At 40.1% G+C, this 15,264-nt stretch overlaps 1 protein-coding gene across 2 annotated transcripts; it reads right to left on the reverse strand.

Moving 5' to 3' along the window:
• Positions 1-4,720: 4,720 nt before the first annotated feature.
• LOC101173186 (solute carrier family 23 member 1) lies at positions 4,721-11,020 on the reverse strand. Of its 2 annotated transcripts, XM_011491432.4 has the most exons (13): positions 10,835-11,020; positions 10,677-10,731; positions 10,231-10,374; positions 9,293-9,450; positions 8,798-8,957; positions 8,529-8,710; positions 8,022-8,142; positions 6,912-7,068; positions 6,587-6,840; positions 6,348-6,512; positions 6,161-6,269; positions 5,946-6,041; positions 4,721-5,652 (listed from the first exon to the last, which is right to left on the reverse strand). In XM_011491432.4, the coding sequence occupies exons 2-13, from the start codon at positions 10,722-10,724 to the stop codon at positions 5,432-5,434; spliced, it is 1,815 nt and encodes a 604-aa protein (XP_011489734.1). In that variant the 5' UTR covers positions 10,725-10,731; positions 10,835-11,020; the 3' UTR covers positions 4,721-5,431. The 2 variants fall into 2 exon arrangements, with proteins under 2 accessions (XP_011489734.1, XP_020570372.1); XM_020714713.3 differs by lacking the exon at positions 10,835-11,020 and having other exon boundaries at positions 10,677-10,822.
• Positions 11,021-15,264: the final 4,244 nt, after the last annotated feature.

The raw sequence follows: 15,264 nt of genomic DNA on the forward strand, positions 1-15,264 counted from the left end.
TGGTACTATGTTTAGTTCTCAATCCATGAAACAAAAGTAGGATCCACACCACATTTCTCAAGCTTTCTACTCAGGATTGTCAGCTGGATGGTAATGAATCCACTGGAGAAATCCGGATCATGAAACAATCGATACAGTATATTTTCAGGTTTGAGGTTTGAACCATATTGTGGCAAATCACTCCAATAAACAAGAAAAAATAAAACACTTAATATATATTTAAAAGGATTGATATTAATTTAAAAATATTAAATTCTTATTCCTGCTTTAAAATGGACAAATGCTGAAGAACACAAAAATAATTGTTGCACAGTTTGGCCTATGCATTTACTGTTGATACCCCCACCTCAAACACCCAATAAATGTTTATTGTCATCAAGAAAAATGTAAATGCCCTAGTTTCCAGGTAAAACAAAACTAGGTTGAACCTGTCACAACAACAGGCAGCAGGTTCATTAGCTCAACTAAAAGTCCACCATGCTAAATCAGGGTCAGGCAGGCAGGGGTCAATAACAGGCATGAAATCACAAGAGGAGAGACAGGAAGCTGTCCACAGGTTTGAACCAGCCCAGGAGAAAAAGCACCAGGAAGCATCATCTTCAAAAGAATGTTATACTTAATGCAAATATTTCCACAAAATGTGATTTTGTATACAACTTTCCATAAGATTTACATTTCCTTTAATAGAATTTTCTTTTAAAGAAACTTTGTCTTCATAAAAGCAAAGCTCAAAATTTCCTGTTACCTCTGCAGCATCATTTTAACAGCATATCCTCATTAGCCACTTCAGAAGACTTGCCAGCCAGACTACGGGATGGAGCCGTTCACCTCCAGTGTGACCACCTCCAATACTTCCTCTTCAGGACAGCTTCATCCCCTTCCCGCGGATTTAGCCTGTGCTGTTGTTCTAGGTTTGGGCTTTGTGCTTGGATTTCTGGGAAACATTGCGGTGATCGTTCTCAAGCCGAATCTCCAGCATGTGTCCCCTGTGACCCAAAGATTCGTGCTGAATCTGGCCGTGTTGGACCTTCTCTGTGTGCTGACTCAGCCCCTCTGGATCTATAATGTGCTCTTTAGTTGGACCTTGGGGCTGGAGGCCTGTAAATTTCTGACATACCTGACGGACTTCAGCCTTAATGGTAGCCTGATGACAGTGACTTTGCTAAGTGTCCAGCGCTATCTGGTTGTTGTGAAACAGCTAAATACCTTACATCTCTTTGGAACAGACCGTCTCCTTGTTCTGCTCTGGATAGCTTCATTCATTGCGTCCATCCCTGGATGTGTGATTCAACAGTTGACCTTAGATCGACAAAAGACGTATTGCACTCTTCAGCCCTCTACCGAAGCTGCGACAGGCATGCTCATTGAAGAGACCACAGTGGGATTTATAGCATTGTTCGTTGTAGTGTTTTCATACATTTGCATTTATAGGAAGGTGAATCGAGCAGCATTTTTCAACAATCCTCAAACAACCAGACTGGTGTCCAGCATCATTGTGACCTTATTTGTCTTGTACGGTCCGTATCTTGTCACGAACATACTGAGTGTGACTGCAGTTAGTCTCCAAATTAAGGGCCTCCAGGAGTTTTGCAGGAACTCATCGAACATCGTTGGATCCCTTGTCCTTTTCAACAGCAGTCTGAATCCTCTGCTGTATATATTTACTTCCTGTAACTTTTGTAAGTGTTCAGAAAATCTCAACTCTAGTGGCAGAAATTCTGTTTTTTCCCAAAGACAAACTAACATTACAACCACTGATGCTGTGTAGTGGCATTAAAGGTAACGGTCCAGGCCTGCAAGTCCTTTATGCCAATACAATTGTTTGTCTCTCTTCTTAAATCTTGAATCATCATTTTTATCTGTCCTGTATGCAGTAGTTACAAAAGGAAGCCCTGTTTTTGGTTTATTTTTGTAAATACACTCTAAATCTCACACCGGCACACTGTGTTTCTTTAAATGTCTGTGCATGTTTCTGACATATTGTTGCTTTCAGAGCCACTGCTGGACCAATCTGCACAATTCAATGTTTCTCACATATTCATATTTTCGATCTGGTGGTTAATGTATTCTGGGAATAATAAACTTTAGTCTTTAAGATGTTTTTCCTCAATTATCCTAAGGCAATGCAGACTCTTGTTTGTCATATAATTTCATGACATAATAGAAAAAAAAATTTTTGTATGCAGCCAGACAGACTTATTACTGTTGAGTCATCAACTATTATAAACAGCTGCATGAATCCACTCTTGTATGCAATTATCTATGACAAATTATTTTGCAACATAACTTTTCAAAGTGAAGTATCTAGGTCATGTCTGCAGTGTGCAGATGGAGGCGTGCCTAAATGTGGGCGGGGTTAAATGCATTGTGTCACGCCCACTATATTAGATTCTTTGTCACAGTGAAGGATGGCATTCAAAAATACTAAGTGTCTCAGCTTTGTGAAACTGATCTGGTTTCTTCAGTCACTAACGATCTGCTCCGTTTAGGAGAAGATCCAATCAGTTCCCAGGTGCAGGTTGGTTTTGGATCCGGTTCTAGACGGAATTATTCTAGACGGAATTGTTTTCTTGCAGACTGTAAATTCTCTTTTTGCATTATCAATTAAGGTTAAGTGGTTTTGGATTCTGCTTCTTTTTCCAGTGTCATTTCTGTACGTTTTTGTGTTGATGTTGTCTATTCTGGTCTTTTGTTGAACTTATTCCATTCACGCACTGCTGGTCATGTAAAGAAGCGCCAACTCAGAGTTCAGACACATTCAACATGAAAAAGAACTTTTTAACATTTTGTTTTTACAAAACTAAATATTTTTATGTGCAAAGAGGTGGTTTTAGACTATTTATATATGAAACTGTTAAAACAGATGGATTTAAACATCCTCTAATGTATAATTTTACTGAAATAAAATGATGAATCTGCTTTTTAATAAATGTATGTTTTTTGTGCTGCAGGAGGGGCACAGTTGTTATAATTCAGTTGAAAAAAATGATTAAATTGGCATCACAAAACCATAAACACCACAAAAGTGAAGCTATTCATATGTTTCTGGCTCCATCTAGTGGTCAAAACGAATATGAGCATAGCATTAAAAAAAAGACATGGCCACTTCAATATAAACATGCAGGATTTGAATTTTCCAAGTGAACTGAATGTCATATGCAGTTTTTCTTTAGGGTTCGTTTATAACTAGATATGGAAGGTAAAAAAAACCGTTTATATTTAAAAAAAAAACAGACCAGACTAGTTGTGTTTATAACCGACCGGTCAGTTATTTCCTGAACTGACACCGAACACCTTGTTAAAAACAAAACATATTCCTGGCGTTTGTGCTATCTTTGAACTTAGAAAAAGTAAAACTGTAAACTTGAAACATTCAAACTTTACAACCAATAACAAGTAACTAACCCAGAGTTTAAAGTGTGTTAGAGTAGATAAAGCAAAAGTCTTTACCTATAGTTGGTGCAGAACAACAGTGGCCAGGTTCATGAAAACAGGCAAACAAGACTGTGCACAAGTTAGACATAAGAAAAAATAGGAATGCTTTGAAATCTTACAGCAGGATTATAATGACCTGGAAAGAACAAAAACTAGACAAACGAGTTTCTTGGCAGCCCTGATTGGCAGAAATAGAGATCACAATAGCTGAGATAAAAAATCTCTGACCCCCGCACTTAGTGCGATTTAGAGGTAAACAAGAGGAAAAATCTGTGCAGGTTTCTATGGTTGTATTGTATTTTAAGGTCTGTAAAAAGTTGTTTTAGACTAAATATTGAGCTGGAGGTCAGCACTTATCAAAGTTATCACTGAGGGACAGCATGCTCCTCTAATGTAGGCGAAAAGTATGAATGACGGTCAGAATGGAGAAAATCCCAACACGTCACAGGATGTTCTCAAAAACATCTCATTGTCTGAAATAAGCTTGAAGATCCTGAGAATCAGCCGGAAAACTTCAGAGGAGCTGGAGAGTTAAAAAGCACACCAAATGTTTAAGACTGGTTTGATTTTCTCTTCCTGGTACCCAAAGAACAAAATGCCTTCACTTCCTGTTTAGCAGTTGGGCACAGGAAGTGGAAACCATTTGGATTTCTTTGTATACCTTTTGTTGTAATGATTTCAGTTATTTGTTTACTTATGTTTGTCGTTATTTGCAGGACCTTAACTGTATGATTTCCAAGACCTTTATATCTTTTGTTGTATGGTTTCTTTATTGTTTGTTTAAAGTGGCTTCCTTCCTGGGCGTGGCCAGCCAATTAGGAGAGAGAGAGAGAGAGAGAGACATAGCATATGAGCTGTGCAGCCAAGGTGTAAGATCAGAGAATAAAAACTTGTTCCTGAGCTTAGAAGTCATCTGCCTCCTATGTAAACCACTTTAGTCACATCACATTGTGACAATGGAGTAGAAAATAAATCTGAGTTTAGATCCCTTGTAGCAGTTTTTGATTAAAATGTGTCTAGAATGTCTCAAATATCTATATTCTAACAGCAAAGTGGCTAAAACTATTTGTTTCGAATATTGTTCATCATTATCAATTCTGTAAAGTGCAGAGAATGTTATTCAATTTTATACATATAAAACCAATGTAATGCTGTTACATATAGTGCAAAAAATAATTCCAGCAGTTGGATGAACAGACAAAACATACACAAAGGATTTCTGTCTCTTGTGACCAGTTTCCCTCTAAAGTCTTTGATGGAAGAACAAGTAAAAGGGATTCATTGGTTAGTAAAAACACAAAATTATGCCTTTTTATTGCACAAACCTCCAATTTTCATTCAAAAACCTTACTTTTTGGATGAAAATAGCTGCATACTTTTCTAAAATTGCACAAAAGCTGCTGGTCAAACAGGCCAGAGGTAAAAGCACCTGGCTGTCAGAGGCGGTTACACAGAGGAAATGAGTACAGACGCTGACAGCCAGGAGGGCAAACAGCAAATGAGACTATGACTTATCTTTGTTTTCTCCAAAATAAAACACAATAAAAAGATCCAGAGCCCTTTTAGCTCCAATATTGTAGAGATTGTGCTGTGTAATACTAATATGTATCTACAATTTAATTTCCTTTTACACAGGAGATGAAAAAAAAACACATTATAGCTTTTTGTTTTCATGCACAGCTCTGACAGAACATGAACCTTTTATTTCCTTCTGAAGAGACAGTCCCAAGTAGTGAAAACGTCAATCTTAGATCAACTGCAGTTGACTGTCGATGTGAAACATGTGAGGTTAATAAAAAATAGAAAGCATGTGATCCTCTGGGTTTAAACAGGACACGTTTGCATTCTGCAGATCTTCAGTTTTACACACAAATTCTTTTAACGAATGAAAGAAAAATTATGTATAAACATTTTTAAGAAAGAAAAATATATATAAAGTCAAGCAGGGAGTTGTTTGTGTCAATGTCAGCATCTGCTTGTAAAAACGTCTCCAAACTCAGACACGTGTGCTCTGCGGCGCGTCGGTGGTTTCCTGCTTCTTCTGAGGATCGCAGTTCTTCCGTGGGCAGAAAGGCACATAACGGATCCAAGAGTGGGACTGGACGGAAGCAGCTATGCCACACGGGAAGTCGTACACCTCCTCAGATACCATGCTGCAAGTGGAGTCTTCAAGATGGACCTGGTTCCATGCCAGAAGGCCACGCTCAACTTTAGTGCCTAAATGACATGAGGAAGAATGGCTGTTTACTTCAATGAGAGCCTATTAACAGTATCAGAAAATGTAATGACAAAGTATTTATAGAAAAACAGGATTCAAGAGGATTTGCAAAAGCTCAATGAACCACACAAATATACAAACAGGCCTTCAGACAACAGACATTTGGACATTCTTTTACACAGAGAGAACACCGTTGAGCACAATGGGATCTTGATGAATAATCATTTATGTTTTTGTAGTTAAATCTTCAAAAAGGTTTTAATTAAAAATTAATTTTGTGACCAAAACTTACCAGGAATGGTGTTGTCCAGAAAGAAGCCAAAGAACCCTCCGATGAACATGTGGGTGGTAAATAAAATGCGCAAAACTTGGTCCAGTTCTGTGATTCCTGCAGGCTCATGTAAAAAAACAAGAAGGAACAATATCGTTTAGGTCAAACCAGAACACCTTTGTGTGTCGGGTATTGTTGTTGTCAACGTTTCTTTGTTATAAGATAACAGGTCGTACCTGTTTGTAGATATCCGGGATTCTTCGTGATCCAGTTTGGAATGACAAGGGCAGAAAACAGGGAGAAACCAAACACGAAGATATTTCTTGAGGAGTTCATGTCCACGTACTGTGAAGAAGAAAAGGTCATTAAAACAACACCTTCAACAAAACAGCAAAAAAAAAAATCTACTTTTTTTTGGTTCACCTGGAGGTTAGAAATCCCAGCAGCAGTTATGACGCCAAACATGATGATGAACATCCCTCCAATCACGGGTGTGGGGATCGTTGCAAAGACGGCTCCAATTTTGCCCAAAACTCCCATTAAAATCATGAAAATGCCACTCAGTAGAATCACTGTACGACTGCCCACCTGTCGTCCAACAAACACGACACTTTCAACACAAATTTGTCCCAAAAAAGATTCAGATGGTTTGTAACATTTACTTTGGTGATGCCAAGCGCTGCCACATTCTCGCTGAAAGAAGTAGTTCCGTTGCCTGTGCCAAAGGCCCCCGCCAATAATGAGCCAACACCTTCAACACCTATGCCCCGGTTGATGGCGTGGTTTGGGGGCGGCGGGGCCCCGGACAGCCTGGCGCAGGCGTGGTAGTCGCCCACAGACTCTGCCATGGAGCAGATGATCCCAGCCAGCATCCCAAACACAGCTGCCAGGTTCACGGTTGGTACCCCCCACTGACCTGAAAGAGGGGCAGAATGCGAATAAGGGAGGGATCCCGCTGTCCATCTCGCTGATGGGGAACTTACATACCAGGATAAGGAACCCTGAACCAAGAGGCCTCACTCACAACATTTCCTTTAACATCAGTTCGGGCCAAGTGTCCGTATTCAGCTGAATCTTTTGGTAGAACATCGTAGATGGTGAGGAGGTAACACACCAACCAGGAGACTGCAAGGCCCAGTAAAATCTGATGGAGATCATGGAGTCATTTTGAGTAATAGATTTAATGTGGACACACGGAGCATGTGCCACAAGAACGCGCTAAACACAGGTTCTTGAACGCGCATCAAGCCAATGGTGTTCACACTGAACAAGCAGGGAGGGGCTTCTTCTTCTTTTTCTATTGTTTAGTATTGCATGTCCACCGGCTTCAGTTAGAAGAGGCTTAGTGTGAAATATCGAAGCAGTCCACACAGTTCTATTACAATGTACGAAAAACTTGGGGTCAAAGGATTTTGGCCGAACACAAACCACAATTATTAATTTATCCTTCATGATCAATTTTCAAACGGTTGTTAATTCTGTGTTTTGAACATGACTGTGTTATATTCTGATGACAATGTTATATTTTTGCTGTAGCATAAGTTATTAAAGTTAGAAACTTGCCAATGATGTGACTCAAAAAAGTTAGGCGTCGTTGCGTCAAACATTTGAAACATTTAATTGAGAGATTCTACCTAGCCTGATTTCAGTTGAAGGGGTGTGGCCTTCTAACATGGTCACTCCTGATTGGAGAGAGTGGTTGCCATTTAAATGTAGACGGAGCAATCACAGCTCACCGAGCACGTCTGGTTCCAACATGGCGACGGACATGTCATGGAAAATGGCGACTGAATTGACTTCATTTGGTTAGAAGTGGAAGCTAGGCATTTTTTTTATGGGTGACACCACACGCGCTCCGTCCAATTATATTATTGTTCGATCGCCATACTTTTTATACGTAGATCCTGAAAACGGTCCTAAACTCACGCGCAGCTATGCATAAACGCAATAAATCTGAAGGTGGAAGCGGAAAAAGCACTTTTACGTTTACATGGACTTCTCATTGTAATTGGGCTCTTGAACGCGTGTTACTAAGGGCTGGGTGAAGGTAGCTTAAAAGTTCTATCCAAATAAGAGAATGTATGTTAAAAACCATACCGGCATTGTTTGAAACATAAAGAAGTTTGAAGTGTGGAGCTTCTTGGATTTGCTGTACGCTGGAAGAGGGACTTGTATGAGACGTAAGTATTGAGAGAAGAGGATAATCAGCACAGCCGTCCTGTTGGGGTGACAGAATTCGTATAATTACATACAAAGTTTTTCAGTTTTATCCATTGACTGTATATACGGGAAATGGACTGAGTGACCCCCCCCCCCCCCCCCCCCCTTGGCATTCTAAACAGAAATTCTCCATTTTGGCTCCAAGAAGCCAAAATCCCATAGACTTCTATAGAGAAATAAAATGCTGTGACTCAGTCATTCAACATGGCGGCGTTCATATTGCAAAAAAATGGCGACTGAATTGAATTAATTTCTTTGCAGTGAATAGTGACGTCAACTTTGGATGACATCCCAATTCACTCGCTCCAGTTCCCATATACAGTCGATTTTTCATGCCTGGAAGAATAATCTAAAAACTGGGGTCGGTCCTGATGCTTCACTCACATCGCAGAGATGCCCCAGTGGCTGCCCGCCTTGTCTCCGGCTGACTCATACAAGGATAGACCGATGAGAGAGACAGTTGGGGCGATGGTCATGGGTCCAATGAAGCGCATGAGGAAGCCAATCAGCCCAGAGAAACCAACAAGAACCTGAAGGACGGAGGCCACCATGATTGAGCCCTGAAGCTGCGGAAAAATAAAATATTCAGGTCCAGATGCAGAAACTTCTCCATCTTCATTCAAGACCTTCTCAAGTCTTTTCTTTTTGCTTACTGTTCTCAAGCGGCTCTGCCACACTTCCACAAACTCAGGGGAGGAGGTGTTGACCAGACTGGCATTCTGGGTCCAAGCAGGGCACTTCCAGTCTGGCATGGTCAGCATGGCCATGGCTGGGGTTACCAAGGCGAAGGTACCTCCCTGTAGAATAGGAAGCCTTCAGGTATGACAAAGACAAAAAGTGATCTGGCTGCTCAGTTGAAGTCTGAAAATATCCTTGTCAATGTGCAGCTTAGACCTCCCAGACCCAGTACAGACATCGCAACCCGATTTCCCTTTTTCCTTTACATTTGAACAGCTCAAATGAGTATTCTGCAGAAGCAGCAGCAGCAGCATCCCAAAGGAATGTTCTGAAGTAAACTTATCCAATTCTACATCAAGCACACTTTCTATGATTCCAGATTCTCCATTCAGCTTTTAAAAGCAGTAACTTCATATTCCATAGTCTATTGTATGAAAACAAGCAGGCGGTGAATTTCAGTGAACTCTCACCTGACACCTAAGGTCACCTGCAGGAGGGTGCAGATGCCGGAGACGAAGAAGATGGTGTTGATGAGTAAGCTCTGGGTCAGGCTGTCATGCTGCAGACACAGCCCCTCTGAGAGGATGAGGGGGATGGAGATGATCCCACCAAAGGCGGTCAGGTAGTGCTGTGGAGGACACGCACCAGCATCCAGTGACATTTGAATCGGTTAGTTCAAAATGTCCAAGTCCACAATTTTTCAAAATAGAGATATTATGTGTTCTATGGTCTTCAAGGGAAAAGGCATTCTGATTATGAGCAAAAAAATCCCAAGTGTGTTGTTATGTATTGACTATGCTTGACATTTAAAATGCATTAAGTGCTAAATTCCTGGACTTGGGCCTCTCTCGCATGGGTTTAGCTTTATCCCATAGATAGCATCACTAGTTATCCAATATGGCAGCACCCCTGTTTAATTCACGAAGGGCCCAAGTCCAGAGACTTTAGTTTGCTAGTCCTCTGAAATGATAAAAGTGAGGAGCTTCATATGATAGCAATTGTAAGCTATGAACTGGTACTAAATCTGGGTAAAGTATTAATCGTTAACGGTAAAGTATTAACCTCAGTCCAGTTCTGCTGTACTGTCATTGGTTCAGAACAACAGGTTTGATAAAAGTCAGTGTTACCACCAAGGATGTTCTTGAACGTGTTCACACTGGACAGTCACTACCCGATACTAGCGCATGTGCTCAGCACAGAAGAGGCTTCGTGCGAAATATCGCGGGTTTTAAAAACTTGTGCAGCGATAAGTGAACGCAAGAGATTTGAGAGTGGAAGCCCAAAACGCTCATATATGCATTTACACAGACTTTTCATTGAAAGTGATAACTTGAACGGCCGTTGCTGTTCAAGCTCAACCTGACCGTAGCTTAACAGTTTTAGCCTTAGGAAGGAAAGCATTACACACCTGAACAGCCAGGAAGATACAAAGGTACCACGAAGGAACATCAGTCACACAATACGTTGGTTTATTTCTGTCCACGCCGTCCTCACACTTAACATCATTCGTTTTTGGTTGTCCACTCAGTTGACCGATAACTTGCTCATCCATCTACAGACATGAACAAGAACATTAAACCAAAGCTTCAAACTCTTTAATAAATGTATAATTCACTTCTTCTCTTTGCAATGGTGACTTTAAAGAACAGGCACTAACATGACAAGTTTGTCTTGAAGAGAATTTTTACGCAATAGGAAGGAGAAGAGCTGAGCATGTTTTACATAAAACCTAAGATTTCCAACCATTGAAACACTCCAATTTAACAAAGTGAACACATAACAGTCTACATGAACATTCTAATCATACCAAAAAACAGAAAAATGTTTGTTAAAGTTAAACATAATTCCACTCACGTGAAACGCAGGATTGTCCAGCCCCTCGTTTTCCGTCTTTAAGGCCATTTCAACTCTTCAGTGAACAGAAAACAAGCTGATGAATGAAGTTCAGAGCGGCTCCCGCATACCTGTGCATGCACACGGGCAGTAAGAATGACACGTTCAGCCTCACGCACCTGGCTTTGTTCCTTATCTGCTGGGACCCTCCTTTGCAGCCCAACAGGTTCACATTAAAAACAGGCTTTAATGAGGAGTGAAGGCAGCATCAATCATTGCTGGAGTTGTAAATGTTTGATTCTTTCGTGCATTTTTTCCTCAAACGCATAGACATAAGAGGTTCATTTTCAGGTACTTCCTTGTCTATTTTTATAACTTCAGTTTGGCCCCCTAGTTTTGAGTCAAAGTCCATTTTTTTATCTTATCTGTTTTACGATGATCAGGATAAGAAAGAAGTCGATTCCTTCACTCAGTAAACACAGAAGATCTTAACCGCTCAACTGTCATGAATCCAAAAAAACAAAAACAACAACAGATCAGGGTGTAGCTAATGTTTAAACACATGAAGTTTCATCTAAAAATACATGACAGATTCAAATTCTTAGAACCAAAGACGTTATTAGAAAAATGCTGACACTTTGAGTTTTATGGTCTGTTTGATCACACACTACCATCCCATAATAGAAATGGACGTTGACTGGACAAAAATGGAAAGATCGTTTGATAAAAAACGCTTTCAAAGAGAAAAATCTTATCTTTGTTTAAAACAACCGATCAGAATCTGAAGATAAACAAATGTGTCGCGACAGGCATGACCAACAATTAGTGCAGTTACAGTTTCAAAACAGGCTGTGTTCTTTTCTGTCACAGGAACCAGAAGCTTTTGCCCCAAACAGACGTCCACATTTAAGGGGGTATCCAGAGGATAATTTAAAAATCATTATGGGATGTTCATAGCACCTACGGCTTGGCACCCTTTTTGTGCCAAAGTGTCAAATGTTCACATTTTTGCACAAAATACGGGTAGAAACTTTTTGTTTGAGCTACCTTGACAAAATCTCTCTCACACATATACAACCCACGACCAAAGACTTGTTGACCTTTGACCTCGGGAAGAGGCTGCCATCTTGAATTTCCTTCTACCTTCTGCCACCTCCTAACTCCTCACACATCGTTGAGAAGATGTTAGCGACGTTAGCGACGTTAGCGACGTTAGCGTGGCGAGCTTGCAAAAGTGGCGTTCGACTGATGGTCACACGTTTTTTTTTTTACCAGAATATTGTTAAAAATGTATTACATGGATCAACGGCTCCAGCTGAAGGAAACGCTATAACAAGCGGTAGGACTATATTAGGAATGTGGGTGTGGTTATCAAAAAGCAACTATTTGCATCTGGTGATTCTTCTAAAGGTCACATTGGCCTGTTTGTCACTGCCAATGGTTGCTATGGAGATAAACCCATAGAAAAGCTACATGAAGTTGTTCCACGCAGCACTGACCAGGGTAGAAGGGGCAGAAGGGCAAGCCAGTGAGGGCAGGGGCTGCTCATGGCTTTAATTTTGATTTGTTTAGTTGCGAATAGCAGGTATTTCCACCAGGACACCAACAGCAACCTAACATTTAATGTCATTCTTTGTGAGAAAAAGTAAACATTTTAAATAGATGCACTTTTTTAAAGGCAACAATCTTTAATTTAGCCTATTTTCAATATTTGTACATTTGATAAAAACTAACTCTCCTCTCTTTTGTGATTTCTTCATGAAAACTCTCTTTTCTAGTACATTTGCTGCACGCCATGTAGAATGCGCTCACCTTAAGGGGATTCAGCCGGTTTGAGCGTGATACGGGTTCACATCTGCACACGCACTCCTGCACATCACAAATGTGTACTTGCAAACACTAATGCTGATTCATTCGGGCAGATAAAGGTGCAATGTAGATGTGTAGATCCAGAAGCAGCGGAGGACGTTTCCTTTGCAGAGCTTGTGGCAGATCAAGTCTTTCTTAGAGCATAAACAAGCCGCAGTTTCTCAGAAGAGCCTCAGGATGCACATCTGAAATGCTCAGGTCAGATAGGAGCTGCAGACTCCTCGTAGAAGCTACGTTTATGTGAACTGATGGTGTTTATCTGCCTTTGCAGAGCACACGGGTCAGCTTGACCCAGACTTTTTCATTAAGCCCCCTGGCTGCTTGTTCCTGTGGGAGGAAATGAGAAACGTGGTAAAGACACAAAACTCACGATCATCTTTTATACAAAGGGAGGCAGAGGTGAAAAAATGTGCAACGGTTAGAAACAAACGATGCAAAGTCAAGAACCGAAGCAGAATTTCCTCTCCCCGTCTTTTCTCGCCTCTGTTTTCCACTTTTCACGTGGATTGCTATTTGGGAACACAACCTGTGCTTGTTAACAGTGAGGTTTAAAAGGAATTTTAGATACATTGGACGTTAACGTCCTGACTAAGTTTAGAATATTTGAATGGAAGGTTCTGGATGTCATTGTTTCCATTGTTGTTCGTTTAATTTCGCAGAGGTCAAACTTTTCTGCTTTTAATTATTTTTGACTTGAACAATCTTCTTGTTTTTTTTTGTTGTTCTTTTTCTTTTTTGGTCACAGCTTTCGTTTTCTACACTTAAACATATTTTAAGGACAGAGTAAAAACTGAATTGTTGTATTTAAGGAGGGAGTGATATTGCTTTGATAATGCGGAAAGTCCTATAACACAATTGCTTCTAACTTTAACCCCCTAATTATAGAAAATATGTTATTTCCATCAAAAATTGTGCTACATAAGCGCAGTCCTATATGGCACGTTGCTTTTTGTAGCTATAATAGGTTAAAGAAATCCACTTAAAAACCAAGTTCCATGACCGGGTTTGGACTGCAAAGGCAAACCTTTTTTTTTTTAAACTTTATTGCACAAAGTGGAAGTAATACAGTAGAAAACACAATTTTACACAATAAAATTCAAATATGCTAGGGGAGCATACATAGAACATGCGTTTTACACAAAAACGTTCAAGGCTCTACAACTTTCATAAATACTTAAGGCTTTCTGATTTAGGAGGTTCACTGAGTGGTAATCAGATCTCTTTGTGGAGTGAGGAGGATTTGCCATAAAGGAGAAAAGTTACCGACTCCTTTGAAGCATTTTATGATTATAGTTTTATTATGAATTATTGGAATTTGTAATTTGTCAGATTACGGTATTTGTGGTTCCACATGTTTACAGGCATTTATTTAGAGAAACAGAAGCTTTGAGATTACGTGAAGAATCAGATGTTTTAGTCGTAAAATGTTTTTTTCACTTGAAATTGAAGGATGGGTCAACATTTTAATGCCGAGATGTTTTGTGAAAATCAGAAATCTGCCCAGTGGTCAAAATATTTATGGCAAAAGAGGAAAGTACATTTTTATTTTTCTTCCAACATTCAGTGTTTGTCTTTAAATTGCCTCATTACCAAACCCAAAACCTCCTCACTTCCGTTCTGCTTTGTCTTTATTCATGAATAGACTAAAGAGCGGGCCGCCGCACGAGGAAGGACGTGAACCTCTGCGGTGGATGAAGGAAGTCCTGCTGCATGAGCCTTTGTTTCTGGAGCCTCTGTGGCTTTGTCATGTTAATGCAACCCATCCCATGTAAATGCATGCTTGTGATGAACAAGCCGCGGGCGGCTTGAACAGAGATTGCAGAACAAATGAATCGTTTTGGAAAGGAGACCCAAAAACATGGTGGTTCCTGAGGATTCTGACGTACAGCAGACTGTAAAGGAGCTCATGGTGATCTATCTTTCTCTAGTCTCTCCATTGCGTTCTGGTTCTTTTCCAGGCGTCTGTCCAGTGGGACACGCCCGGAACAAGTCCAGGAGGCAACCATGATTTCCAAACAATAAATCCAAAATCTTTTCAGATCTATTTACCACAAATATAAACATACCATCGTCACATGTTGCTGTAAACATATTTAAACCCTGGTTTTTAATTACAGTCACTAAATATGTGCTTTCTATGATTCAGATTATATACTTGCTTTTATTTGACCTACTTTTGCTTCTGCACCAACATTTCTTCCATAAGTCCACAGCTAAAATCCAGTAAGTGTCATACTAGGACAACTTTTTATTGTGATCGACTTTTTGTTATTGCAGGAAGACCGTTTTGATGAACGGTTCTGGGAAACTGTAATATGAAAAAATAATCTTCTCTGTATTTTTTCCCTTCACACTCCAGCCTTTATTATTGCAGTAAATATACTTTTATTCAACAAGTATATAAAGTGTAACAATCTCAGTGAAAATATCTGCCAAGCGTTTAATTTAAGGTCAGTATTTTTTTCCCCAACAGTGTGATTTTTATTAAACAATACTCACATGAACTGACTCTTTGGGAAAAACAAGTCATGGGTGTGAGAGAAAGGCCTGACATTAAAGATCCTAAATGTTGCCCTGAAGCAACATCCCTCCCCTGACCTTCAGTCCTTTGCTTAGACTGACACTGATGTTAAACCCTTTCCACAGCATCAGATTCAGGTTTAAAAGTCCTCAGGAAATGTGAAGCTTCGGTGTTGAAGGCCAACCTCGGACCGAGCCTCCGGGGAGAGCAGCAAATCTC

Source organism: Oryzias latipes, chromosome 24 (assembly GCF_053564925.1).
Source record: "Oryzias latipes strain Hd-rR chromosome 24, Olatipes_Hd-rR_3.1".
In the NCBI taxonomy this organism is placed as follows: Eukaryota; Metazoa; Chordata; class Actinopteri; order Beloniformes; family Adrianichthyidae; genus Oryzias; species Oryzias latipes.

Bases quoted from the DNA above. Each gene is read 5' to 3' on its own strand.
- LOC101173186 (XM_011491432.4), bottom strand. From the start codon at position 10,724: ATGGCCTTAAAGACGGAAAACGAGGGGCTGGACAATCCTGCGTTTCAC. The intron at 7,069-8,021 runs GTATGGTTTTTA...GATCTCCATCAG, and splicing joins TTATGTTTCAAACAATGCCG to ATTTTACTGGGCCTTGCAGT. The intron at 6,841-6,911 runs GTATGTAAGTTC...CCCCTCTTTCAG, and splicing joins GTTCAGGGTTCCTTATCCTG to GTCAGTGGGGGGTACCAACC.